General features: G+C 50.8%; 1 protein-coding gene across 1 annotated transcript in view; it reads left to right on the top strand.

Moving 5' to 3' along the window:
- USP22 (ubiquitin specific peptidase 22) overlaps positions 1–24,180 on the top strand; it is a 43,239-nt gene extending 19,059 nt beyond the window's left edge. The window contains 12 exon segments of the mRNA XM_027624800.2: positions 4,523–4,636; positions 6,998–7,099; positions 7,391–7,560; positions 8,484–8,631; positions 11,707–11,812; positions 13,355–13,463; positions 13,465–13,514; positions 17,662–17,788; positions 18,619–18,710; positions 19,416–19,478; positions 20,104–20,253; positions 21,031–24,180. Coding sequence (XP_027480601.1) covers positions 4,523–4,636; positions 6,998–7,099; positions 7,391–7,560; positions 8,484–8,631; positions 11,707–11,812; positions 13,355–13,463; positions 13,465–13,514; positions 17,662–17,788; positions 18,619–18,710; positions 19,416–19,478; positions 20,104–20,253; positions 21,031–21,073 — 1,274 coding nt within the window. The 3' untranslated portion in view covers positions 21,074–24,180.
- The last annotated feature ends 3,673 nt before the right edge of the window (positions 24,181–27,853 follow it).

Raw genomic sequence — 27,853 nt, 5'->3', positions numbered from 1 at the left:
AAACTCTGTGTCTGCTTTTGCTAGAAAGCATAAGTTTTAGAAAGTTCGCTTTCAGAAACAAAACCTTGAAATGGGAGAAAGATCGGTTCTTTGCTGTGTTAGAGTCCCTTAATTTATTTAAACAATATGCGTATTGTTTGCATATGTGTTTAACCAAGCTAGAAATTAGATTTCTGTGTCCGGGTGGGGAGGAGGGCGGCGGGCCCAGGAGGGGGAAGCTGAAGAGTGAGAGTGACCCGGGGCAGCCTGACTCCCACCTCGCCCTTTGGACTCCGTCTTTCCCGACTTGTTGAGAGCGCCTGCCCACCCTGCACCCTGTGCATCTCACTACCGCTCCCACCTGCCATCTCCAGAGCAGCTTCTAGGCTGTCGACGTAGAGGTTTTTACACGGAGTATTTTGCAGGATGTCCAAGGGCAAAGTAATTGAGCAGTGGTGTGGGGACTGAGGAACCTCAGTTTTCATCACGTTGCATTAACGCAACTTTGGTCAAGTTGCTCCACCTCCCAGGGGATATTCAGTAGTATAATGTTGGGACTGGAAGTAGAGTATTGGGAAAATTCTCAGCGCATCTGGTTTTTAGTTGGAGTAGTATAAGAGGCCTGAACTGAGTCTTGTCTGAATATTGTGGATGATGCACTTAAAGATAGAGTATTAGTAGCAATAAGGTCATTGTCGAAGGTCTTGTGGAGGGACAGATGAGGAAGGCACAGGACAAGGAGAGTCTGATGGAGGAAGGTTCTACGTCTTGGTCCATCCTGCCCTATAAAGTTGCCTTAATGCAACGTGATGAATAAATACACCCTTGAGGAGAGAGAGCTTACTCTCATTCGGGGTGTTCCCTCCGATGGGCTGGCGTACTTCCAGTTGACTGTGGGACCTGTTGCGGGAGTGTAGGTGACAAACGGGGAGCTGTTGGATTTCATACCTTCTGGCTTCTTACACTAAGTCTCAAAGTACTTAGATTTTGCCACCATGAGCCACAAAGGTGTAAAAGTAATGCCTTTAGCCTCGTTCCATGTGTCTTAGAAGAGTTACTTTCATTGCTCCTGAAAGAGCACGTGATGGTGGGGGCGGGATATCAGCTCTCACCTAGCACCTGGTGGTGGTCTCCCTCCGTTCTCTAGGTCACCCTGTGACCGAAAGGGAAAGGACCATGCATGATGCGGGCAGGCATGGTGCCTGTGTCAGCTGTGGCTTTGCGAACTCCCAGTGTACCCCCATCTCGACTGTGAAATGATTTTCCAAGGGAACTACCTTGATTGTAGGTGTTGCTTTTATATTTTATATTGAGGTGAAATTCACAGAACGTACAATTAAACAGTTTAAAGCGTACGATTGAGTGGCATTTACTCACCACATTGTGCAAACACCATCTCTCTACCTCAGAACTTTTTCATCTCAGAAGAAAACCCCACCTCCAGGAATGAATTCTCCCTCCCCCAACCCCTCCCCCACCACCTGAAATCGCTAATCTGCTTGTTGTCTCTCTGGATTTGCCTATTCTGAATATTTTATAAAAGGAATGGTACAGGGCGCCTGGGTGGCTCAGTTGGTTAGGCGACTGCCTTCGGCTCAGGTCATGATCCCGGAGTCCCGGGATCGAGTCCCACATCGGGCTTGCTGCTCAGCGGGGAGTCTGCTCCTCCCTCTGACCTTCCCTGTCTTGTGCTTTCTCTCTCACTCTCTCTCTCAAATAAATAAAATAAAATCTTTAAAAGGAGTGGTACAGTAGATGACCCTTTGTGTCTAGCTTCTTTCTCTTAGCATGTTTTCAGGGTTCATCCATGCTGTAGCGTGCATCAGTAATTCATTCCTTTGTATGTTTAAGTGATCGCACATTGTGTGGATCTTCCATATTTTGTTAATCTTTTCGTCCATTAGTGGACATTTGGGTTGTTTCCACCTTTTGGCTCTTACGAGTCATTCTGCATTAAACACTTGTGTATGAGTTTCTGTGTGCACAAATGTTTTCATTTATTTTAGATCTATTCCTAGGAGCGAAACAGCAGGGTCATATGGCAACTCTGTGTTGGATTTTTTGTGGGGCCACCAGACTTTCCCACAGTGGCTGCACTGTTTTCTGTTCCCACCAGCCTTGTATGAGGGTTCCAGTTTCTCCACATGCTGGTCAACATTTACTTTCTTTTTTTTAGTAACTCTGGCCATTATGATGGGTGTGAAGTGGTGTCTTATTGTGGCTTTGATGTGCATTTTCTCAATGACCAGGGATGTTAAATGTTTTTTTTTTTCATGTGCTTCTTGGTCCTTCATATATCTTCTTTGGAGATATGTCTGTTCAAGTCACCTGTTCATGTTTTTAATTGGGTTGGGTTGTCTTTTTGTTGTACTTTATGAGATACATATTTTTTTTTATTTTGGATATATATATATATATATTCACACACACACACCCCTCTTGGAGATATATATCTCTCTCCTGGATAATGAACCCTTACCAGATATATGCTTTGCAGATACTGTCTCCCATTCTGTGGGTTGTCTTTTCACTTCTTTAATAATGTTCTTTGAGGCACAAAGTCTAGTTTTGATGAAGCCCAATTTATCAAGTTTTTTCTTTAGTTGCTCATGTTTTTGGTGTCAAATCTGAGTCCATCGCCAAATCTGAGGTCATGAAGATTTAACCCCCCCTAGATTTTCTTCTAATAGTTGTATACTTCTAGTGCTTTATTGAGGTTGCTGATGCATTCTGAGTTCATTTTTGTATATGATGGGAAGGTCAGGATTGAGCTTCATTCTTTTGTTGGTGGTTTTCTGGTCATGCCACCTTTTGTTGGGAAGGTTGGTGTTCCCCCACTGAGTGCTCTTGGCACCATAATTGGCATCATTCGTTTTACACGGTGAGTGAATTGTTGGGTGTGGAAAGGTGCCTTGAAGAAGAGCTTGTTTAGGAGGACTTGAACACACATTGAAATATTTATATGCCTTTCTCAGGCTGGTAGTTGTGCTGTTGGCTGTATGCTTGGCATATATATATATATATATATATATATATGGCTTTTTTTTTTTTAGATTTATTTATTTATTAGAGAGAAGGGGGCAAGGGGCAAGGGGCAGATGGAGAGGGAAAGAAAGGATCTCAAGCCAACTCCCCACTGAGCGCAGAGCCTGCTGTGTAACTTGCTTGGCATATTTTTTATTGAATGTCTCTGCTTTCCTGAAAATTTCTGTCATCCTCATTGTAGTCTGTCTCGGGCTTTGGTATCCCATGCCAGGAACTATCCCATTCAAGGAATGCACAGTGCCAAGGGGCAGCCAAGCGCTCTGCAGCAGCTTTGATGGCAACTTTCAAAGAATTTGTGGGAATTTTGTCAGTTTTGGGTGAGAGGCAAGGGGTAGGTATGGGACTCTTAAATTGGGCTTTACTACATCTGCTTTAGAGGACTTTAAAGATCCCCCACAATATTACTGATGTGTCCTGGCAACTGAAGACACGGACTATGATACAAGCTGTGTCGTATGAAGACATGACTGCGCGCTAGGTGTACTGGAAAGTTACAAAATCACCATACAAACCTATGAGCTCTTAGTGCTGTTACCGTCACCACTACACCAAAGGGGAAGCTGAGGCTCGGGGAAGTGGAGTAATTTATCAGAGGTGCGTAACTAGTAAGTACAGAGCTGGGATTAATCCCGGTTATTCTAAATCTGTGCTCTTTGTGCTGCATTGCCTCTCAGACATCTTCTGTTGCTTGCTGAATCCAAGCCAGAAAAAATTCTTTTTAACTGTTGAATTGAGGCACCTTCCTTCCAGGTGCTTAAATTAAAGGACTTTATCTTACTTTATTAGGAAGTAACTAAGAGCCAGTTTTTATAGATGATGCAGTTGAGAAAATGCATAAGACCCACTCACAGGTGGGCAGGAGTCAGCTCTGTGGGTCAAGAAGTGAAGATTGTCTGGGTAGAGGATATTTTACCACTGTCATAGTAAGAGTAGGCAGACCGCTGTGGCATTCCTTTTTGTAGTCGTATCAGGAATTCTAGATGTAGTAAAACACAGTTATGCATGTCAGGTGGCTACAAATCCTTATGAGCTGATCATACTCTATGAAAGTTTTTCCTTTTTTTTTAAATTTTTTATTTGAGAGAGAAGATGAGCACAAGCTCGGGGGGTGGGGGTGTGGGCGGGGCCTGAGCCCAAGGCAGCCGCTTAACTGGCTGCCCCTTCCTTGTTTTAAATACCACTGTTTCAGAGAATAGATGGAGCGTCCTGATACTTGAGGTCCTTTATAAAATATGGATGTGACGCCTCTCATTCTCACATTCCTCAGCCTCGGAAGTCCTGAGCTTCCAGGGAAAATACACATACCTCACCTGCTTAGGATAAAGGTCTGAAGTGGGAGGTAAAATCCTTTTATAAAAAGAGGTTTCTATGGTTTGAGAGTAGGGGAATGGTGGAAACAGTAAAATGTCTAAAACACTTAGCTGTTTCATTTGTGACCTTATTAAGTGTTACCTTTTTTTATTCAATTTGATCTCTCTTTCCCTCTTTCTCTTTTCAGCCATAGAGCTTATGTATGGAGGCATCTACTGCTTTTTGTGTCAGGACTACATATATGACAAAGACATGGAAATCATTGCCAAAGAGGAGCAACGGAAAGCTTGGAAAATGCAAGGTTTGGTTTTGCCTAGATTTACGTTGCCTGTTTTGGCTCCTACTTGTGCATTCCCTCATGTCTGTCAAGGTCAGGGCTTATCAAGAGAAAGATCAATATCTAGGGAGAAGGTCAGAGTCGGGAGATGGGGATAGCCTCTGGGTTTTTGCAGGTTGGGTCTTGATTTGGTGGGAAGAACCCTCACAGCTGCTTGCTTCCCCCTGTAGGCGCCAGTTGAGGATCCCGGAGAAGCAGGTGAGGTGACTGGCCAGACAGGTGGGCAGGCGCCCTGTGCAGGGGGCCAGGGGAAGAGGGCTGAAAATGCCAAGCTTTTCCTCATGGTGTGGTCTCTCTGGCAACCGGCCGCCTCCACGAGCCCACTGGGAGTCACCTCATTAGAATAAAGATGCTCCTAGTGCTCTTAGCACTTAGGAAATCATAAGGGTTTGAGGAGCTTCGGGGCAGGGACCAGTATGTGTTTTCTGGTCCCAGCCTGGGGTTCTCTGGTGCTGTCAGTTCCCTGTGCTCACACGTGCGTTCTTCATCGGATGCGTAGTCGGGGGTACACACAACAACATGTGGCTGTTTTCCCTATTCTTTCTTTTTTGTTTCCTTGATTTTTTCTTTAGTTTTCATTTTCGGCAGTTGCTGTAACAGTAAAAGGGTTTTACAACAGTAGGACGTATAGTTTACCCCACTTGACTAGTGAGCATCTCTCAGTGAGCAGAACTTCCACTGTTTATAGAGAGAACATGGAATTCCGGTATCTGCTTTACACTTTTTGGCCTTAATAGCTCTGCTTTCAAAGTACCTGTTTTTTTGAGAATGGAACAATAGAAACAGGTGCTCTCTGTGATCGGAATTGTTTGTATGTAACACATCTTTTCTGGAGAACAGTCTCTTTAACCAACTTCCTATTCTTTTCTCCCTCAAAAATTTAGTAACATTGCAACTAAGTCTGAATATATTATTTCTCTGGGAAGAACATTTTACCCACAGGAGCTAAGAAATGCATGGCCCAGAATAAAACAGAACTCTTCTGAAATAATTCTACAACTCCGCGTGTCAGTGAGATAGTATGTCTAAAGTTCATTGAATTTTGCAGAAATTTTAAGTCACATGGAACAAGTAGGTATTAGATGAATTGTGACAATTAGCATCTGCACCATTGTCTGTGGTATTGATTAAATCTTCTGTGGGTACGGCTGTTCAACACGATGTATTTTCAAACTGTGTTTCAGCGAGTGCGTTTTCTCCCTGTGCTTTCACTCTTTCACGGGAGACCCCTCATCTCAGTGCCGAGTGTAGCATTTGCCACTGGGGCTGGTGCAGTCTCGCTACTCAGGGATTAAGGGCTTTGCAAAAAATCCCCATCTTGGCATTAGCGTTATGGTAGCGTTAATTGGAGATGTTGCCTTTCTCACAGGAAACCGCTTATTCACCACACATTTTCTTTCTTTTTTTTTTTTTTAATTTTTTATTGTTATGTTAATCACCATATATTACATCATTAGTTTTTGGTGCAGTGTTCCATGATTCATTGTTTGTTCATAACACCCAGTGCTCCATGCAGAACGTGCCCTCCTCAATACCCATCACCAGGCTAACCCATCCCCCTACCCCCCTCCCCTCTAGAACCCTCAGTTTGTTTTTCAGAGTCCATCATCTCTCATGGTTCGTCTCCCCCTCTGACATACTCCCCTTTTCTTCCTCTCCTGTTATCTTCTTCTTTTTCTTTTTTCTTAAAATATGTTGCATTATTTGTTTCAGAAGTACAGATCTGTGATTCAACAGTCTTGCACAATTCACAGCGCTCACCGTAGCACATACCCTCCCCAATATCTGTCATCCAGCCACCCCATCCCTCCCACCCCCAACCACTCCAGTAACACTCAGTTTCTTTCCTGAGATTAAGAATTCCTCATATCAGTGAGGTCATGTGATACATGTCTTTCTCTGATTGACTTATTTCACTCAGCATAACACCCTCCAGTTCCATCCACGTCGTTGCAAATGGCAAGATCTCATTCCTTTTGATGGCTGCATAATATTCCATTGTGTATATATACCACATCTTCTTTATCCATTCATCTGTCGATGGGCATCTTGGCTCTTTCCACAGTTTGGCTATGGTGGACATTGCTGCTATAAACATTGGGGTACATGTACCCCTTCGTCACCACACATTTTCTAAAAGAAACTCCTCCTAAGTATTCTTTTTAGCCCGTTGCAGTATAATACGGTTCAACAAAGACCTCGTGTTGTGGCTGCCCCTCTTTGAAATACAAGCTGATAAGTATTCTATCACCATCACTTTTATTTACAAACACACTTGATGAAAAGTGAGCTCATGGCAATGGGAACTGTCTTCCATCTGCTTAGGCGTTGGGGAGAAGTTTTCAACTTGGGAGCCCACCAAACGGGAGCTTGAACTGCTGAAACACAACCCGAAAAGGCGAAAGATCACCTCCAACTGCACCATAGGTAGGTGGGCGACAGCGCCCGTAGCGGTGGTTTGTTCTGCCAGGAAGGCTGGCTTCTGTGGGTTTAAAAGTCGATGTAAACAGGTGGATTTCATAGCACAGTTCTCCTTAAGCCTTTGTATAAGTCGTTCATCATTCCTCCCCCCCCAACTTCTGGAGCACCTGTTCTCCAAGGGAGGGGGGAGCTGGGGTGGGTAGGCTTAGGGGGCCTCATGGTGATGGACGGAAATGGTCCCTGCCCTGGGGCTCTGATGGTCTGTCCTGTAAGAAGACTCAAGTTTATTCTGCCCAGGTTTGCGGGGGCTGATCAACCTTGGCAACACCTGCTTCATGAACTGCATCGTCCAGGCGCTCACCCACACGCCGCTCCTGCGAGACTTCTTCCTCTCCGACAGGCACAGGTGTGAGATGCAGACCCCCAGCTCGTGTCTGGTCTGCGAGATGTCGTCGCTGTTTCAGGAGGTGAGTGCTGCTGGCGTGGGGAGAGTACCATTTCTGTGACCGCTTGTACTTTACCTTTATAAAAATCAAGCTCACATAATAAAGGAAGGCAGGTTTCTGGAATCTTGCACAGGGAATAATACATGCATTTCTTATGAAACATTTTTTCCAAAGGGAATTGCTAGGGACTATTGGCATCACTTGGAGGCATGGTGCCGACTTGGAGGATGAGAAAGGGCCCTTCGGAGGGGGCGCAAGCGGTGCGAGACATTTGTCTGTAAATGCCGTGGTCGTTTCATCCTCCTCATTGTCTGTCGTCCTGTTCTCAAGGAGAGTGGCCCTTGTCTTCTCTTGCCAGGTCTGTGTGTGCTCCACCAGAACACCTGTCTTGGTGGCCCTCCGCCCCGCACATCAGGTTCTGTTCTGCTTGGGGCCTAGGCTGCACTCACAGCGGGACAGAGCTCAGGCCTGGGCTCAGGCGTCCCTGGGCGGGATCCCCCACACCTAGTGACCGAAGAGGCTGCCCAACTACAGATCGGGGCCATCGCCTGCCCCTGGCTGCTGAGTGCACCCACATGTGCTTCAGGGGCCTAGCAGAGGAGCCGGTGGGTTCCGCCTCGTCTGCTGATTCTTCAGTACCTCTGAGCGCAGCCTGGTGCCGGCCGCCCACCTTGTGTCCGCATGGGGCACTCCCCTTTCCTCATTTTGGCTTCTCTGTAGAAAACCGACAGTGGGAAGGGACAAAATGATTCAAAAAGTCCAGGGAGTCCACATGAAAATACATTTTGGAAAAAAAAATAAAAGGGGAGGGAGTAAATCCTTTTGTCCGAGTAACCGCAAGAAATTCTAGGCGGTGGTTACGGATTTTTTTATCGTGTGTGCTTTGTGTTCAGAGTGTGGTACTTACTCCTGACAGTTTTCCTCCTCTCCCTGTCTGTGAGCAGTTCTACTCGGGGCACCGTTCCCCCCACATCCCCTACAAGTTGCTGCACCTGGTGTGGACTCACGCGCGGCACCTGGCGGGGTACGAGCAGCAGGATGCGCACGAGTTCCTCATCGCCGCTCTGGACGTCCTGCACCGGCACTGCAAAGGTGCGGCTCCGCCCCGGTTCTGGGGGGAGGCACCGTGGGGGGCATGGGGGCCGCGGGCGGGGGGGGCGCTGCCGGACGTCCTGCACCAGCGCTGCAAAGCTGCGGCTCCGCCCCGGTTCTGGGGGGGGCGCACAGTGGGGGGCATGGGGGCGCGGTCGGGGGTGGGTGCTGCTGGACGTCCTGCACCGGCACTGCAAAGGTGCGGCTCTGCCCCGGTTCTGGGGGAAGGCACAGTGGGGGGCATGGGGGCGCGGTCGGCGGGGGGCGCTGCTGGACGTCCTGCACCGGCACTGCAAAGGTGCGGCTCCGCCCCCGTTCCGCGGAGGGGGGGGGGCGCGATGGGGTTGGTGCCCGGACGCCCTGTACCGGCACTGCAGAGGTACTGCTCTGCACCCCGGTTCCGCCATTCCCCCCGCCTGGGGTAGGGGGCGCTCTCAAACACCACCACGGGGGGTCTCCTGGCACTTGTGTTCTAATTGTATTGTTTTTCCTCATTCATACCCCAGAGAGGTTCTTCATAGTTTAAGAGGAGGAAATGGTTTGGGGTGTCGTCTTCCGACCTTGCTGGGAGGGGAAGAGCATGGCGGTTGGTCCTGTAAAACCCGTAGCATGAACAGAACTCTCCGTACTTGATGGGCCTGGAGTCCTCTGCTGCCGGCTTCCTCTCGGCCTGATTGTGAGGGAGCGGGTCTGCGGCTCCTCCGGGTTACCATGGCCCCTGACACGCCAGAAAATTCCATATATGCTCCAAATGCAGCTGAACCATCAACAGTGGCTCCCTCCCCTGGTGGGGTCTCCAGAAAGACCGATCATGGCGCTAAAGTCGCCAGAAAGAGCTGAAAATACAAAACTGGGCCTGCATGCTCTCCAGTGCTTCCCTGACCCTAAGTCACGCTCATTTTGGGGTCCAGCCAAGGGCTTTCTCAAGTCTCTCTCAGGACTTCACTGGGTCTTCGCTTCTGTCCCACAGTTGGGCTCCCAGAGGGAGGCAGCCCCCTCAGGGGTCTCAGACGTGGGTGGGTTTGGATAGTCTGGGGAAGGGAATGGGGGAGGCAGCTCTTCGGGCTCGGGGCAGGAGGTTAGGACTGAATAACAAGCCACCGCAGCTCCCTCCTCTGGCCCTCCCTGTGGCGGGGCTCCCCGTCTGAAGGCCCTACGCCCACCCAAGTGTGCTGACGCAGGGTCAGCTGAGGGCCATTCTCGACCGTGATGGGTCACAGTCCCCTGGAGGGCTCCTTGCTGCTTCTGTTCAGTGGGTGTGGAGTGTGGTCAGCAGTCTCCTACTGGGTCCCCGGTGATGCCAGTTCAGGGAGCGCACTCAGGTATAGCTGACGTGGGTTGGGGTGACGAAGGTACCTGCTTACCTGTGGCCTCTGGGCTGGACCGGTGGGTTGTAGGTGATTCTGTTAGACCACAGTTCTGTTCCCCAGGCCTCCTGCTTAGGGAGTCACGGGGCTGCTCTCCCAAATGCCCTGTGAGGTCTGAGAGCACAAGTTCGAGGCCAGCCAAACTCCGAATACGGTGCTTGTTCTCATCAGCTGTCAGGGCTTTGGGTTCTGGCTATTTTGTGTACTTAAGTGCTTTTCTCTTGAAAAACCTATACATCTTTTCAGTGCTCACCCGAGGAGCCAAATAAATAGTCCTGAATAGCTTAGGTGGGGTTTGGTTTCCTAGTATGAAGTATAACATACAAACCGAAAAGAGCCGCTGTGTAAGACCATTACATTATCATTCTGAGCACTTGAGGATAATCATGAGGCTTCTGTAACCAGCATTAGTCCTAAAAATCAGCCACTTCAAATGCATTGCTGGGAAAACATTCATCTGACAGAAACATGATGCAATGATCATGATCCACTTCTCTGACGTAATTCTGTTTCACACGTCACAAGAAATGTCTCATCAGAGGCAGTGTGTTCCAGGATGCCTGGGTGGCTCAGTCGGTTAAGTGTCTGCCTTCGGCTCAGGTCATGATCCCAAGGTCCTGCGATCAAGTCCCGCATCGGGCTCCCTGCGCAGCGGGGGGCTCTGCTTCTCCCTCTCCCACTCCCCCTGCTTGTGTTCCCTCTCTCTCTCTTTCTGACAAATAAAATCTTAAAAAAAAAAAAAAAAGCAGGTGTTCCAATTTCTCCTTCAGCCGCGCTAGTTCACTTGTGGCTGGGTCGTGTTTTTATGTGGTTGCGAGCATCGGGTATCTTTTGGCTTATTTTCCTTTGTGGTTTCCTATATGTATTTTCCTGTATCCTGACATTTTGTCCCATGAACTTGAAATCTTTCTGGGTAGCATTTTCTCCCTAATCTCTCTAGGCAATTTGCTGTCAAAAGACCTAGTGGGCATCCTTTATTCCTAGGTAGTAATTTCACTTGTTTGAGAAGAAACATATATACAGATAAACACAGTCTATCTTCTCTGGTTGAATGAAAGTTCTATAGTATGTATTTACGACATATATTAGTATGTATTGTGTTCCAGCATGTAAGCTTTGTATTTGTATATCTGCCCCCGAATGTATAAATAAAACCCGTGTTGAACTAGAGCGGATAGGAGTGGTACTTATCTAGGTGCAAATGCTTAGAAAGCAGAGCTGTTCGTGAAGTTGCAGGGTGCGGGAGCTGATGGGGAAAACAGACCGACTGGAGTCCTGCAGAGATGTTTTCTGAAGTCGGGGCGCCGTGTCTGTGCTGCACAGCGGGGGAGCAGGCATTCCCTGGCAGCGTGGGGCGCCCCACCATGGCAGGGCCGCTCAGTTGTTCTGTGGGGGGAAAGGGGAATCTGTGACTCTCCCCAGTGACTGGGAGTTAGCTACATCAGGGCATCTAGATAGAAGCCAAGCGGATCTTAGGGAATGGAGAAAAAGAAGCAAATTGAAAATAAGCTAGCTGGGTTGTTTCCTCTTTCTCCTCCAAGTCTCCCGGTTCGAATAAGGGTCCTCCTGTGCCCTTGTGAAGATATCGGCACTTTGGCTTCATCAGCCTCTGCAGGTGAATGGCCTCGCACCTTGGGCCGGTGGCTCTTAGGAAGCTTGCGGACTCAGGGGCCCAGATGCAAATCACACAGCTGTGATCTTTCCGCAGGTGACGATAATGGGAAGAAGGCCAACAACCCCAACCACTGCAACTGCATCATAGACCAGATCTTCACGGGCGGGCTGCAGTCGGACGTCACCTGCCAAGTCTGCCAGTAAGTGTGCGAGGCTTCCCGCACAACACCCGGTGTTCTGGAACACGAGAGGCCGCCTGGGCTGTGCTGAGCAGACCGTGATGTGGGACCCCAGGTCCTGCCCGTGAGACCGACTTGGTTCTAGGTGCTGCTTTTGGAACATCATGGGACATGTTCAGCCCACAAAACTGCTGTGTTTTGAGCAGGTTTTAGAAGTTTAACACTTAGAGCCAGAAGTTTAGTCCATGCCCCCACGGCTCTGGCTCTTCGGTGATGTGTGGATGAGTAGGTGGTGTGGCTCTTACAGAGGAGCCTTTGCAGCAACCGAACGTGGAGCAGGATGAGCTGAGGTTAAACAGCCAAGCCATCAAATGTGTTGAGATAAATCAGCTCCAGTACAGGAGGCCCACAGAGGAGCAGGTCGCCCCGAGTGCTGCAGGTCGTCTGGAGCAGGTCCCCAGGGCCATCTTTGTTCCCGTGCACACCCGGGAGGGTGTGCCCTGAAGCTTCTCCCTGCCACATCTTGTTCTCCCAGGAGCTAAATAAGAGCCCTGCCTTCCGGAGGGACTGGTGCACACCTGCAGATCCTTGGCACCCCGTGCTTCCAAAATGTGTTGCTTTTCATGTCCCGGTTTCCTTTCCCATGTTCTCCAGACTAGTGTCCCTGATTGTTCACAGCTTTGCTCAGCGTGCAGAGCTTTGATTTCCAGGAGGAGGATGCATGGGTCAGTGACCTTGCAAGAACCCTCCCTTTCAACCTCCGTGCACACTCCTCTGTTTTTCAGTTTCAGGGTTTTAAAAAATCCTGGTCACGATCCACTCAAGTTATTTCGGAACCTCTACTGGATTCCCACGTGCAGTTGGTAGAGGACAGAGGAGATACCGGGAGGGGAGCAGTTCTGCCTGGGTCACACACCCAGTTTTCTGTGACGTAGACGCCGTCACGGGCATCGCTCCAGTGTTTAGACAAAGGTCCTCCTTGTCGGCTCTGGGCTGCTGAATTCCGGTAGCAGGAGGTTGTCTCGGGTTTTATGTCCTGTTTGAGTATCTGGAGTGAAGTTCCAGCCTGTCCTTCACAGTCCGTGTCTGGGAGGGAACCGGCCCTGTTAGGTAGAGCATCCCATGGCACGGCGCTGGGCTCGGTGTGTTCTTCTCCACGGGCAGTTGTGCGTGGAGCTCTAAATCGCTCCCTGGACTCGCGGTTACCGGTTGCTCAGATGCTGCCTGAGCTAGATCCATCAATTCAAAACTTCTGGACGTGGGGGCCCAGGGGTCTGTCTCTGTTTTCAAAAAACCTCAAATGATCGTAATGATTTTCTGGGTTCTGAAACTGTAGCTTTCGGAGTGGCCTCTGCCAGAAGTGGTTTACCTGCTCTTCCTCCACAGGGCCCCCTCGGGGGCCCAGGACGTATTGGGTGGGAGCAGCCCCTCATTTTGTAACCTTCTATATCATCTGGACGGAAGGGCAGAGCTGAGACGATGTGGATGTTGTGGGCCAGGTGCGCCTCGGAGGCTGTGTGGCCGTCCATTCTAACCTGCATGTGTCTCTCCTCTCGCTTCTAGTGGAGTCTCTACCACCATAGACCCCTTCTGGGACATCAGTTTAGACCTGCCTGGCTCCTCCACCCCGTTCTGGCCCCTGAGCCCCGGGAGTGAGGGCAGCGTGGTGAACGGGGGAAAGCCACGTAGCAGGAACCACTACGCTCACGGACTGCTTGCGGAGGTAAGGAAGCCACCGGCACTTCTGGAGACAAAGCAGGGGCTTTTCTCTCCTGCCCGAGGCTCTTCGAGGTAGTGGTCGGTCAGAGGAAAGTCCGAAGAAATTCAGGGCCACCCGGGGCCCCAGGAGAATTTTCTCTCACGTGTCTGGTATAGAAAATGAGACAAGGCAGGACAGCCTGCGGGTGGCTGCAGCTGGTGCCCAGTGGCTCGTAGAGTCTGTCACGTGTTGGCAAGAGGACTGTTCTGTTCACCCAGCTCGGCGTGGGCCCCCCACCGCCCGCTGGGTAAGGTGCCCAAGAGCCAGAGAGCTGAGGTTGAAGCTCCGTCACCGTCCGGGGTGAGAAGCTGCCCCAGCGTCTGGCGGGGCCCTTCCTGCCGGCGATGGGCCCGTTTGTAGTGGTGCACGCGTCCGTGTTCCGCATCTCCACCTGGGTTGAGTGCTAGGGTTTAGGGCCGGTTGCCATCAGCGTGCTCGGGTAGCTCACATGCAATAGCAGAGACACTAGAGACCCTTTCTAAACCATTCTATTGGACTTGAGTGTTTTACAGTCTTTATTTTCTTTTACTCACTTTAAAGGTCACCGCAGGTGCGTCCTTGGGCAGAGGTGTTCCTTACGAAGAGGGGCAGGCTTCTTGGTTTTTATCTTGCTGTGTAGTCAGCAGGCTCAGAGGTGCATGTTAAGAATTTTTAAACGCGTCAACTCCGTCACACTGGTAGGTCCAGATGTAAATGGGGCATCAAACTTGTACTTTGGAAACCAAGAAGAACATCGGAACTGAAAAGGCCACCATTTTTGAAGGCAGTGTTTACAAATCCGTTGCACTTAGTTGTATGTTTCAGCAAACCTGAAGCTTTGCCCACCAAGTGGGCATGGAGGGGGCAGCGACACTTTCCACACTGAGATGCCCACCGAGCTGTCTGGTCAGGGGCCACGGGGGGCTGGGTGCGTAGCCGAGTGGCCAAGGAAAGGCGAGCACGTTCGTCTCGAGTTTGTGTTAACAGCAAAGGGGCCCTTTCCGAGTTAGGTTGAGAGCAGATTGCGAAGCCGGCAGGAGGAAGTTGAGGTAGATGGAATTTCATAGCTCCAGACCCTCCTGAGTTCTCAAGTGTGTCATGAGGGTAAGCGGTGCGGGGGCAGAGAGGTGGCCATCACCCCTCGGGAGCTGCCTGGGGGAATGCTCACCCTGTACTCCTTGAGCCTTTCGGGGAGGAGACTGTCTCGTACTACTTTCCTGTACCCGTGTCGCACCTCAAGTGGTGATGGTCTTCTGCCAGGCATGTGGGAGGGCGCACCTGCACTTAGCAGGTCGGAGTGCTTGCAGGCTTGCAGGCGGGCAGAAATGGGCTCTGCTGGCTTAGGCGGGTAGAGACTGGGTAGTTGACCGCATCCACAGGAAGGCTGAAGAGGACCTGGCTCAGCAAACACGTGGTCACCATGCGAGGCTTGGGGACCAGTATCCAGAAACATGCAGCCCGCTGCTGGCCTGTGGCTCTCCGGTGCCGTGGAGCTTGCTGCTCCTGGCAAGACCAGTTCTTCCTCCAGATGCTTCTTGGGAATGACTTTTCCAGCCGCAGAGTCCTCATTACGAGTATCCGACTGGTCGAGCCTAGGTCGGGTGCCCAGAATGCTGGTGGGTGGGAAAAGCAAATACCTGGCCTTTGTGGTAAACGTCCATGAAGAAAGATGGGCCCTGCCTCCCACCCAGGTTTGGCAATTCCCCAGACATGGGTGGAGGGGTGGCATGGGTAGGGAGTTGAGAAGATCTGGGAGTTGAGCTCTGTTGTCCTTCCATTCTTCACTCACAGTTACGGAATGCAAAGCCAAATCCTCTCCGTATCTGACGTTGTGGGACATTTTCTTAGTGTCGAAGAAGGTTTGGTTGACATATTTGGTGTCTGAATGTTAGTGTCGTTTGGCAGAGAGGAGGAAGATTTGAGTTAAGTGCATTTCCACTTAGGGGGCACCGCACACGGAAAGAATGACAAAACATCGAACTTCCCGAAGAATAAAAAATGAGAAAACCTCGAAAGATGACTTTGGACTCAGCATTTGATACTGCACTGGCGTACATGTTTTTAAAATGTGCATCCTCAGGAGAAGCAGTGTGCTTATTGATCAGTTGCTTAATTGATAATAGTTAGCAAAGTGGTTAAAACTGGCTGACACTTGTGTTTCCAAATTTGAGGGTAAGTGCAGTGTTCACACCCCCCACTCTTGAATTGACAAGCCACACAAGGCTGCATCTTAGGAAGCTCGACCCTGTCACATTCGAGAGTTCCTGCAGCACGAGCCTCAGGCGCTTCCTTCACTGGGGAAGGAAGTGTTTGCAGCCTGGCTTGGTAGGTTTGTTGCCTTGGGCACCATCAGACACCTGCTTTCTGAATGCTTGCTGCACGGGCAGAGTCCTCTGCCTAATTTCTGCTGTGGGCTGGCATTGGGCTTCCAGTTGTAAAAGTCCGTGTTTTTCCTCAGTGCACCATGCTCGATCTACCTGGTAGTGACACGCGTTCTGAGTACTTGTCCCTTCTGTCTCTAGTGCTGACTGAAGGAGCTGGTCTAGACGTCAGGGAAGTGGTTGTGGCCCCTGGTGCGGTCCTGAGCAGTTTGTTTGGGCTGGGGCCAAATGGGTTTGAGTTGGAAAATTGGGTTATGGGGTAGTGTGTGGCAAGTCATGTATTTCCGGAATCTTCACTATAAACATGGGCACGTTCTTCTCTTCCAGTCAGGTACCGAGTGTTTAAACTGCCCTGATTGATTTTATAAGAAACTATTCCATACAGTTTGTTCAACTCAGGATCCAGACTAGGTGTGCACATTACATTTGGTTGCAAATCCATAGGCTTCAGCCCCCTCCTTTTGGTTTCCTTGCCGTTTCTATGTGGAAAAGACAAGATCGTTCTTCACAGAATTACCCACACTGTGGACTTTGCCAATTACATTTGTGGGCTAGTCCTTGCAGGTTGGGGCAAACACGCTCAGATGCCTTGTACCATGTTCTTCCGCATGAGATCTAACTGCTCTCCTTGGCTTCCCTCGGCTTCCCACTTCAGGGGCACCTCCTGGGGCAGGCGGGGTCAGCTGTGGTCAGGAGGAGGCATCGTCTTGCCCCGGTGAGATCACGGAATTTCCAAAGGATTAACAAAGATTTCCTCGTGAAAAGATGAACTTTATTTGCTTTTCAGCTTTAAACTTAAAAAATTTGGCATAAACCATATTGAAACCTCTGTTTTATGGGTAGCCGCCACCTGTGCCAGAAATGCTTTCGGACTTAGTGCAGCCTTGCTACGACTGAGGTCTGTCTTCATCATTTGAGAATGATCATTCCCCCATTTTTAAAATTTAACTTTTATTTTGGGATACAGATTCACATGCATTTATAATGACTGGGTATCCTCTACTGAGTTTCCCCAGTGGTAACATCTTGTTAAATTACAGTACAATGTAATGATCAGGATATTCACATCGATGCAGTCAGGATGCAGGGCATTTCCAGCCTTCCATGTCCCTCCCCCGACCACTGCTTCGTAACCCATGGCAGCTACAAATTCAGCGTTCCGAGAATGTTACGTAAATGGAATCATAGAACATGGAACCTTTTGGATCTCCTCCCCCAGGCTCCCCACCACAAGTCTCCGGAGATTCATCCAGGTTGTGTGTGTCCATAGTTTGTTCCTGTTTGTTGCCGATGAGTATTCCACGGGGCCATGTAGCATTTTCTTTAACCATCTGCACATTGAACAGCACTGATTGCTGCCAGGTGTTTTGACTGTTAACAAACACAGCTGCTAAAAAACAGTTAATGTATAGTCGTTTGCATGATCATGAGTTGTTGTTTTTCTGAAATTTGAATTGCTGAGTCTTATGGTCATTAGAAAATCATTACTATTTCACCAGACTTTTAATTTAAAAAAATAAATAAAAACAAAATCGCTTTTAAAGTGATAAGGGGAAGAGGTGAAGGAAGAAATTTTTTTTCCCCATTGTGAGATTATAAACACCCCTAACTGTATGCTTGTTTTCAGTAGGGAAATTAACCCATTGAAAGTGATAATTACTGTTTTTCCTTTCTTACTTCTGCCATCTTTTTTGTTTGTTTGTTTGTTTGTTTGTTTTTTACTAAAACTGTATTGTTGAAATGTCTGGAAGATTTACCCGACCGGAGCACTTAGGAAGCAGTGCCAAGATCAAGTGCAGTGGCTGCCATAGCTACCAGGAGTCCACGAAGCAGCTCACCATGAAGAAGCTGCCCATTGTAGCCTGTTTTCATCTCAAAGTAAGTTTTCTAGGAAGCACACTCCAGCGGCAGACTGCATTTTTAATCCCTGGTACGACTTAGAGCCTGTCGGTTTGGCGTCCAGAAGTACATTTTGTAACAGCAGTGACTCAGTAGTAGCTTGTGACTCTCCCTTGTCTTCTGTTGCCCAGAGAGGTTTGTGGTGAACCAGAGTGATGACTTCATAATGACAGTAGGATGTGAGTTACTCTTCTGGGGGCGGGGTTTAAGAATTTCCTCCTCCTTCCCCCGAGGTCCCCCACGCTCCCCCCAACACCAGAGTTCTCTGGTTTTCTTTTACTTAAAAGCAAACAAGACCCGAGCCTTATGATCTAGTCCAGGGGGTCGGTCAGCTTTCTCTATAGAGGGTCAGCTGGTAAATATTTTAGGCATCATGGCCACGTAGAATCTTTGTTTTATGGTCTTTGTTTTATTTTATGACCCTTTCAACAGAAAACCCACACCATTCCTGGCTTGCTGGCTGGATTTGGTGGTCCCAGTGTAGTCGAAGGAATGTCTGTGGTAAAAGGAACAGTACGTCCATTTTTGCTCCCGGAGCTTATGGATGTTTGTTCTGTTTCCTTCCACCTTGCACTTTGCTGGGTTTGTTATAAGATTACTTTTTTGCACACTTGGCCTCGATCACTTTGGAACAGTGGCATCATTTCAAACCTCCATTTTTGAACCCCATGAATTAGATTTGCGTGGATTAACATTGTGTTATTGAGTCTGTAAGCTCTAGAGAAAAGCCCCCTTTTGGGGGTGTCGAGAGGAGCACCGTCGGAAGAAAGCCCTACGGCTTCATCCTCTTCTCTCCCCAATTTCTGCAGCGATTTGAACACTCGGCCAAACTGAGGCGGAAGATCACCACGTACGTGTCCTTTCCCCTGGAACTGGACATGACGCCCTTCATGGCGTCCAGGTATGAAAGGGTGTGGGACGCTGTATGAGTGACCGGGAGGGCTGTGGCTCCGTCGGGCCCGTGATCGGCTCTGGTTCCCTGATGAGCCGGTGTAGAGGTTGCTAGAAGTACATCTGCCAAAACAGAATCATCATCCTGGCCTTCACCCAGGACACAGTTGAGTTTCCTCGGCTGGGCCGCCGCAGCTTCGGCTCTTCCCTAGCGGTCCTTTCTCAGCTCCCAGACGTGGTGAGCGGTCACGGTGCGATCACGGAAGGCAGCGCTGCGGCGGATGGAACTGCCTTTGGGTACAGCTGAGCACAGTTGGTGTTGCAGTTGTAGATTCACATCTTGATATCTCAGACCACTTAAAATGCACCCTCCGAATCACCGTGACACTCGCTCATACGTCAGACGTGCGTTAATCTCCTCGGCCCCCGTAACACGGCACCACAAGCTTGGCTGGAAGCAGCGAGGTGGAGTCCGGTCCATCTGCGCCTCGTGGCTCTGCGCAGCTCGGTTCTCCAGCCCCGGCCTCTGCTTCCCCACCTTGACTCGGGGTTGGTCTTCCCCTGGAAAGCAGAGTGGCTGGAAAAATTAGAAAGTGTGTCTAAAATGCACCAAGTGCCGCGTCCCCAGGGGGTAGTGGTTGCTGTCATTCGAGCCACGCATCTGCTTGGGTGATTATTGTAAATGATGCTGAGGAAGTGCTGTTGTTGGTTGCAGCAAAGAGAGCAGGATGAACGGACAGTACCAGCAGCCAACGGACAGCCTCAACAATGACAATAAGTAAGTGGTGCCTCGTGGGTTGGCGCCGGGCGTCTGCAGCGTGAGCGGGGAGCGTGGGAGCACCGGTGGGCCACGCGGGGAGGGCCCCGCGATGGCACGGCTCTTCCTCTGGCCGCTGGCCTGCCTCCTGTCTTGCTGCTCCTCCACCCTTGTTGGAAATGCTGCAGGCTGTTGGGAGAGGGCTTTTCACACGTGCACCGTAAAGCTCCCTGATGGAGGAGCCTGCGCCCCTCTGTCCCAGCTCCTGTGCGCTGGTCACGGCCGTGCTAGTGCCAGGGCTCAGTGTCTGGATTCGGGGCCCCTTGGCCTCTGCATCCACCCGCGCCGTAGTAAGGCCTCTGTTCTTTCCTTCACCACCTGCTGCCGTCGCTGTGGGAGAAAGAACAGAGGACGGCGTGCTTACAGCATCCCCAGCGCGGCTGGCCGTCCCCACTTCCACTAAATGGGGCTCCCGCAAAGGAGCTCGAGAGCTGAGTGGGCTAGGCCGGCCTGCCTGCCTGCCTGCCTGCCAGGCTCCCGCTGTCGTTCTTGGGGTGTCTGGGGGCTACGCACTTTGCAGGCTTCTGATGGTGATAAAACTAACTTGACTGCCCCTTCTTTCCCCACTCCCGCGCTCCCAAACTAGGTACTCCTTGTTTGCCGTAGTTAACCACCAAGGGACCCTGGAGAGTGGCCACTACACCAGCTTCATCCGGCAGCACAAGGACCAGTGGTTCAAGTGTGACGATGCCATCATCACCAAGGCCAGCATTGAGGACGTGCTGGACAGTGAGGGGTACGTCCGGCCGGATGTTCACCTTGAGTCTCTGATGTAGTGAGGCATGTTCCGGACAGGATGCCAGCCTGGGTGGGCAGCCGGATGGGCGGGGTCACTCTCGATGAGCACCTTCATGCCCAGAGCGTGAGGGTGGTGGTTTCTGTCCCCCACTGCGTGAGCGGCCACAGGGGGGCTTGGGGAGCTCCTTCTTGACCCGCTTCATCCCTCCCTGGCCCACTGTCATCCACCTTTTGCCTTGTTAAGTCCTCCTTCGTCTTGAGACTGGCCGTAGAATCCCCCGCTCCAGGGTGGGCCGGGATGAGCCGACCGGAGCGCTCCTGAGGCGTCTGCACTTTGTATTTACTCCAAGCGGTGGGGCGCCCCTTGAGAGAGTGTGTGTAGAAGAATTGGTGTGAGACAGGACGGTTTTGTGGGTAATGAGGAGGCCAGAGGAGGCCGCCAGAAGGGGCGGATTTGGACCAGAAGCCGTTGCAAGAGTCTCCCCCAGAGTAGCCGCCGCCTGAGAAGCTCCCGGAGCCGTGTGGGGGGTGGGACTGACGGGCTCCCATGATATCCTGGTGGACAGGTGGGGGGCCGGGCATTCGCTCTGGGCACCCTGCTGCCCAGCCAAGGCACCTTGTCCTTGGGGACTAAGAACCAGCACCTAGCAAGCAAGCCGTCGGGCTGCCAGTGGGTGCCGAGACCACCGCATGGGTGTTCCCGGTGTCAGAAGCTTGGGGTTGCGTGAACTTCGGTGAATTAGAATGTATGCCTGCTTCCTGTCTGCCTCCCCAGGTACCTGCTGTTCTACCACAAACAGTTCCTGGAATATGAGTAGCCTTACCTGCAGCTGGTCCACAGAAATGGGGGCGATGCGTTGGCCAGCCTCACAAAACGATCCCCGTCCTCCCCGACTTCATGAAGCCACCACCCAAACAGAAGTGCCCCCGAGAGCATCAGATTCCTGTGCAGCCTGGGCCCAGCGGCGCGGGCATGGCGGGTGCCCAGGGTCGCGGTGTCTGCGTGGACAGGCGCTGGGCTCCGAACGAGGCTCCCAGACCCGCGCGACGGACACAGCGACGTGGGGGCTGGGCCCTGCATGGGGAGGGGCACCGGGGACGTGTCCCTGGGCGTCTCCTGTGCTCCTCAAGACCACGTGGGGGGGGGGGGTGGGGGGTGGGGAGGAGTCTCTCCTGTGGCTTCGGTTTAGCAAGGCGCCAGCCTGGTGTCCCATCGTGGGTCCGTTAAAGCAGAGAAGTACAGGAGCCAGAGACGTGTGAGGACAGAGGACTTCGCAAGTACCTGCGTCGCTGTGGGTTTAGTATCAAATAGCTAGCTGGGACTCTTAGCCTCGTCTCGTCAGCAGACAGAAGAACCCCCTCCGCCCAGCCCGCGGGACCGAGGACACTAACGGGGGCTCCCCAGCACGTCTGTTGCGCAGATCACTTAGCATCCAGCTGCATGTGGAAGCGTCAGCCCTGTGTTCTCTCTTGCTTTTTTTTTTTTTTTTTTTTGGAAATAGGCACTTTCTTAGCCCTCTCCCCTTTTCTCTTTTTCCACAATGGTGACTTTCATAAACGTAATGGTAGTAATGTGAACGAATTATTGGATTTATACATTTAGATCGTTTTCCTTTATACTGGAGAGTGAATCTTGCTTTTTCATTGGTGCTGGTTTTGTTGCTTGCCCCCCCCTCCCCCCCACTTTCCCTTCCGAAGCGTCCGGGTCCTGGTGAAGGCTGGCGGGGGCGGCAGACGAGTCAGGCCGAGGCTAATAAGTGTCTGTGTCCTATTAACCTTTCGAGTAAATGAAGTGTTTCAGTGGCTTCATTGTTCCCTTCCTCCTGTTTGCTTCCTGGCCACCCGGCCCGCTCGCTGTCCCTGTGGCTGCGTGGCGGCTCGTGGGTCGGATGGATGCTGGAGCGGCTTCCGCTGGAGCCTGCCTTTGGTCGCTGCTGCCTCCGCACTCCGCCGCGTGTAGTTTCATGCGGAGCAGGGGCAGGTGGCTCTGCGCGGGAGCTGCTGGGAAGAGGGAGGAGCCGCGCGAGGAGGTGGAACAGTTCGCCTTGTTCCTTGTAAGATACCCTGCATGCATCTGTCTGTTCAAACCCAAACTTCAATTGTCCGTTTCTGTGGGGGAGGAAAAGCTGCTTGAATGTCGTTCCCGAAACAGGCAGCATTTGTCCTGGGAGCCCGGTCTGCATCGGAGCTGTGGAATGTTCGTTCCCACAGAAGAGAACCCTCTGTTTGAGGTTCAGCACTCTTTCTTTTTTCCTTTCCTTTCCTTTCTTTTCTCTCTCTCTTTTTTTTCTTTTTTTGTTTTGTTTTTCTAAAGAGCCAGGTAGTAAATATTTGAGGCTTCATGGGCCACGTGGTGTCTGCCGTAGCGAATACAGAAACAGATGAGCATGGCTGTGTTCCAGTAAAGCATCTTATGGATGCTGAAATGTCATGGAATTTTTTTTTCTCTATTTAAAAATGTGCAAACTATTCTGAGCTGGTAGGCCATGTAAACACAGCCAGTGGGCCAGATCTGGAAGTGGGTAGGAACAGCAGAAGTTGAGTAGTTACTACTCAGTGTGGAACATGCTAGAATACACGAAACAACAAGAGTATGCTGCAGCAGCATCATACTCGACAAAGTCCTTAGTGATGCAGCTTTTAAAGCACTTGCTCAGTTCAGGCTCAGTGTATTTCTGCATTTTGGGAATGCGCAGGAGTCATCAGAAATACGGGTGGGTGCAAATTTTCAGAAATGGTCCCACATGCCTGAGGTGTGTGTGTGTGTGTGTGTGTGTGAGTGAGTGAGACCGTGTTGTGAAGATTTCTTTTTGGGAGAGCCGTTGCCTTTTAATAAGGAGCAAATCAAACGAGGAGCTGACTGAAGCAGGCCTGCAGAGTTCTGAGCCGTGAGCTTTGCTGCCTTGTGACCTGGCTTTACTGGATCATCCCGGGTTTTCTGGCAGGTTCCCTGTGGTCTGGCCTGTCTTGCTTCCCACATGTGTGTCTGCTCATGTTCAGGAGAGCTCACCTGTTCCCAAGAGCATGAGGTCTGGGGACAGACAGGCCACGTTTCTCTTTTGTAGACACGACTTTAACTTTTTGTATCCAAAATAATTGTCGGTATTCCCTGTTGGCACTGGTGTTGCAAGTCGTCGCCTGTCTCTGTGCCACTGGGAAGCTCCTGTGACCACAAGCACCGTGGGCAATGTTGCCACAGCAGGACATCCTGCCGCCGACATGGTCGCTGGGATTCACCCTGTTACCCACAGAGTACTCCATCCGGGGCCTGGGAATGTTTCTTTTCGCTCCCAGGCCAGCTGTTAAAATTCAGGAACATGGCTTTCTTGTTTCCTCCTAACAACCCGTGTATAGGTGTTCAGGTCATTACCAAGTGCGTCTGACACTTAACGGGATCATCAGGTGACCCCCACCAGCCTCCACACTCCCACCAGTGGTTTTAAAGTAACGTGTGTTTCTGAGATGTTGGCTGTCCTTTGAGCGCATCACGGGGAAACCGGGCTTTCTGTCTTCAGAGGTGGGCAGTGAGCTCCGAGCAGCGTCCGGCTGGGAGAGCGGGGGGCCCGGCGGGCAGCCCGAGCAGCCGGACCTCCCCTCCAGGGCGCAGGATCGTCTGAGGCTTCCTTCCTGCGGCAACGCCCCCGACCCCACAACACATAGCCCCGTGCTCTTGTCCTTTGGCTTGGTGTGTATGCTTTCCCTGGGTCAAATGGCCCTTCTTTTGACAATTCAAGTGACTGTTTCGTTGACTATAACCTTGAAAACAAAAATTGTAAGAAAAAGATTCCAATGATCGTGCTGTGGATTTTATTGCCAAGATGTTTACACTTCTCTCTTACCTGTCATTCTGAGGAACTGTTGACTCTTCTCCCTTAATGGCTTGTAGTGTTTCGTATGTCATAATAAAGCTACATTTTCTTCGGAACACTGGCCGGCTCTCCCCTTACTACTGACAGCAGCCAGAGGGCGCTGCGGAGGAGAGGTGGCGCCACAGGACCGTCAGGGTAAGGCTCGGCGCCACAGCAGCCCCACCGGGCCCAGCGGCCAGAGCTCGGATGTGTTTGGGCCGGTCCACTGATGGCTCTGGGTGTCGGGAAGTCCGCGCACCCCGCATTTCCTCACTTTCCCTGGTGAGCTCACTGCTTCTCGGACCCTCTTTCCCTCCTCTTGTGGGCAGCAGGGTGACACATCCAGGATTCAGCACAACCATGCCCTCTCAGAGTTTGTCACCATCAGTCATCTGCAGTGTAGGAATCCTTGCCAGCATTTGGTGACGAGACCAGGGGTGTGGTGTAACAACACGCATGTGTAGTAAGCTCTTCAAGTGAGCAGTGAGCATATATGAATCAGAAAATGTGCACAGTTAGTACTGCCCTTGATCCTGCAATTGGTCACAGGACTGTAGTTGACATTTGTGACATCCTCCCCACCTCCCTCACACTCCCCTTGTCCCCAGACCCTCCCTTAACTGGTTTTTACCTGCTGGACCCAAAGCTTCATTGCCGAAGTGTCCTTTTTTAGAAACCTTTGTTGCAAGGTGCTTTACTTCCCTTCCGTGGAAACACTGAGAGACACCAGAGAATCCCTCTGGATCCTAGGAGTCCTCTGTCCCCGCTGAGTAGCATTCTCTTCAGATTACCTAGAATCCATGTTGTGTCCCTCAGGGGGAGCTTACCCCCCCCTTAGGGTCCAAGACCATCAAACCAACGAAGCCCTAATTTTCCAGGCCTGGAATAAAAAGATTCTGTGGTTGGGTGGTTAAGTGCAATACTGGGGCGTGCCAGCCCCCACTCCCTCGCCTCGATCCTCAGACCCGTGTATTCTGGCTGGGGGGGGGGGGGGCGGTCAGCACCACGTAACGGCCTCTGGCTAACGGCATAAAAGTCATCGTGGAAGACAGAACCCCATTCCTTCCCCATAGCTGAGTCCTCAGGATGCCCAGCTGCTTCCTGGTGGGGGGCGATGTAGTAAGAACAGTTAACTCCCATGGACACAAGCCCATTGCTCGTGAATGTCCTTTGCTGTGATTTGGGTTCTGTGATCAACAGCTATTTGCGGAATGTGACCGTGGATGGTGGTGCTGACAGGCATGGTGGGTGTGTCCATCACTGGAATATGAGTTTACTGAGTGAAGACCAATCTCTGCCCTCTCCATGATGCAAGAGGCCCAGTGTAGTCCACCTGCCACTGGGTGGCTAGCTGGTCCTCTTAGGAAATGCCGTCCTGGGGACTCGGTGTTAGTGTCTGTTAGCTGGTTAGGCACTCAGTGATAGTTAGCTTGGTGAGCCTTGGCCAGGGCAGGTCTAAGAGTTGAGCCTGTTCTAGCCCCCACCCCTGTCTTGATGGCCCTTTGGTTCATGGGTCCACCAAGCAAGCATGGTGGCTGGGGAAGGAAGCTGACTACAAATACAAGGCATGCCATTTTGTCTCCCTGATCATTAAGAGCATCCCCATAGGGATTCTCTGGCGGGCACCCATGGATACAGATATCTTCATAGTCGGTGCCCATTTTGAGAGGTCTGTCCCCAGCCAGACCTTGTCACTAATCCTTGAATCCTGTTCCAGATGTTCGACCACCCAACCAAACTGTTGGCAACTCACCACAGATCAACGTAGATCAGTACTTCCGGCCCTACCTCATTCCAGACAAGTGGGTAACCAGAGGTACAGCTCAAAGTTCCACTCACGCTTTTCCTCCGTCACTGTATGTAGGTGTCCTCAGTCACCTGGTCACAAAAAACACTTGATGCCGTACAGCAGGTGTCCGTTGAAAGAGCCACCTGTTCACGCAGTTTACCTTCTGCACGTGCGTGCACTCGCTCTTCCACATGCCGTTGCCCCTAAATGATCTACAGCGGCTGCACACGCCCAACCTTAAGGCCAAGCGGGTCAGACCACTCACTTTGTTGTGGGACGCTCAGGCTGCATGGTCAGCTCATCCTGTGATACACGTTCAATCCGCTAAGTCCAAGCAACAAGTAGGAGCTGTGTCTAGAAAGGAGAATACACATCTGTGGAGGAGGACATAGTTTGGAGTTGCTCTGAAATCCTGGAGGTCTGTGCTGTGTGTCTCCTATTGGCCCTTGCTAGAGTCTCTGTTAAACATCCTTGTTTGCCAGGGACACTTTGGATCATAGGATTTGAGTGGTAGCGCAGCGTGTGTGACAGCCCGAGCTTAGGTCCTCCTTGCAACCGGGAGCCGTATGGTGCCTCTGGAGATGGGTCGAATTAACACACTCCGATGTGGTGTATGCTACCTCCCAAACCCAACAAGACCTCTCAGGTATTGTGCCTCTTTTTACATAGTAGGTGGTGTGACTTGCAGCGTTTGTCCTTCACCTTGAAGAGGATATCTTGACAAGCTTCAGATCCCTGAGCCCCCAGAAACTTCATTGAGCTGGGGGCCTGAGTTTCGGGGACTTTATTTCTCATGCTTTGGTTCACTTGTCTTATTAAAGCCTCTGTAGAATTTACTGCCACCTGCTTATCAGATCGAGTCAGCAAAATGCTATCAATATAGTGGACCAGAGTGATGAATGATGGAATATCAAAGTAGTCAGTATGTATATAGGCTTATTATAGCAGAAAGCAGAATTAATGTAGCCCCGGGTCTATTCCAGGAAGGTATACTGTGGGCCCCATCAAGCACAGGCAAAGTGCCTTGGTGGTCCTTACAAATTGGTATGGGGAAAAAATGCACTAGTCCGGTCACTGGCTGCATACTTCGTGCCCGGAGCCATGGGGACTTGTTCCAGTAACGGCGCTGCGTCTGTGGTAGCAGCTGAGATCGGACAGCCCCTGGTCAGCTTTATAAAGTCTGCCGTCATTCCCGCACATCTGCACACGCTGGACAGGTGAATTACAAGGGGCTGTGATAGTAAGTATCACTGCTGTGTCTTTTAATTCTTTGATGGAGGTCTTACTCTTTGAAATCCCCCAGGAGGGGAGCCTGGGTGGCTCAGTGGGTTGAGCTCAGGTCAGGATCCCAGGGTCCTGGGATCGAGTCCTGCGTGGGGCTCTTTGCTCAGCAGGGAGTTTGCTTCTTCTGCTCCTCCCCCCTGCTCGTACTCTCTCTGAAATAAATTAAAATTTTAAAAAAGGGGGGGGGGAAGGAAGGAGAAAAGAGGAGAGGAGGAAGGAGGAGGGTGAGGAAGAAGAAGATGATAAAATAATCCCTCCAGGAACACCTTTTCCTTCTGGTGTACTGTCATGGTAAGGGAGATGAAGTTCTAGGAATTTCCACATGGTCCTCCCAACCACAGTAGCCCTCACCTAGTGGATAGAAAGTCAATGTGGGGATCCTGCTAAGTGCCAGTTAGGCCCACTATATATACTTAGGAACTGAGGGAATAACCACAGAATGGATCCGACATACTTCCGTTAACAAAATAAGAAATCGTACGTACATGTTCTGGGCGGACTCTGAGTTCCGGGCAGACTCTGAGAGCTGGTTCATGGTGTCCGGGGCTTTCCCCCTCAGCCACAACACCTGGCAGTGTTCAGTGAGTCTCCATCAGCCAGAATATCCTGGGTAGAGGGTCACATGGAGGAGAACCTATAGGTGACTGGATACACATGTGAGCAAGAAATAATTTGTT

The sequence above is a fragment of the Zalophus californianus genome, chromosome 16 (assembly GCF_009762305.2).
Source record: "Zalophus californianus isolate mZalCal1 chromosome 16, mZalCal1.pri.v2, whole genome shotgun sequence".
NCBI lineage: Eukaryota > Metazoa > Chordata > Mammalia > Carnivora > Otariidae > Zalophus > Zalophus californianus.
Note: the sequence above shows the minus strand (reverse complement) of the source record. Positions and strands in the feature narration are given on the sequence as shown.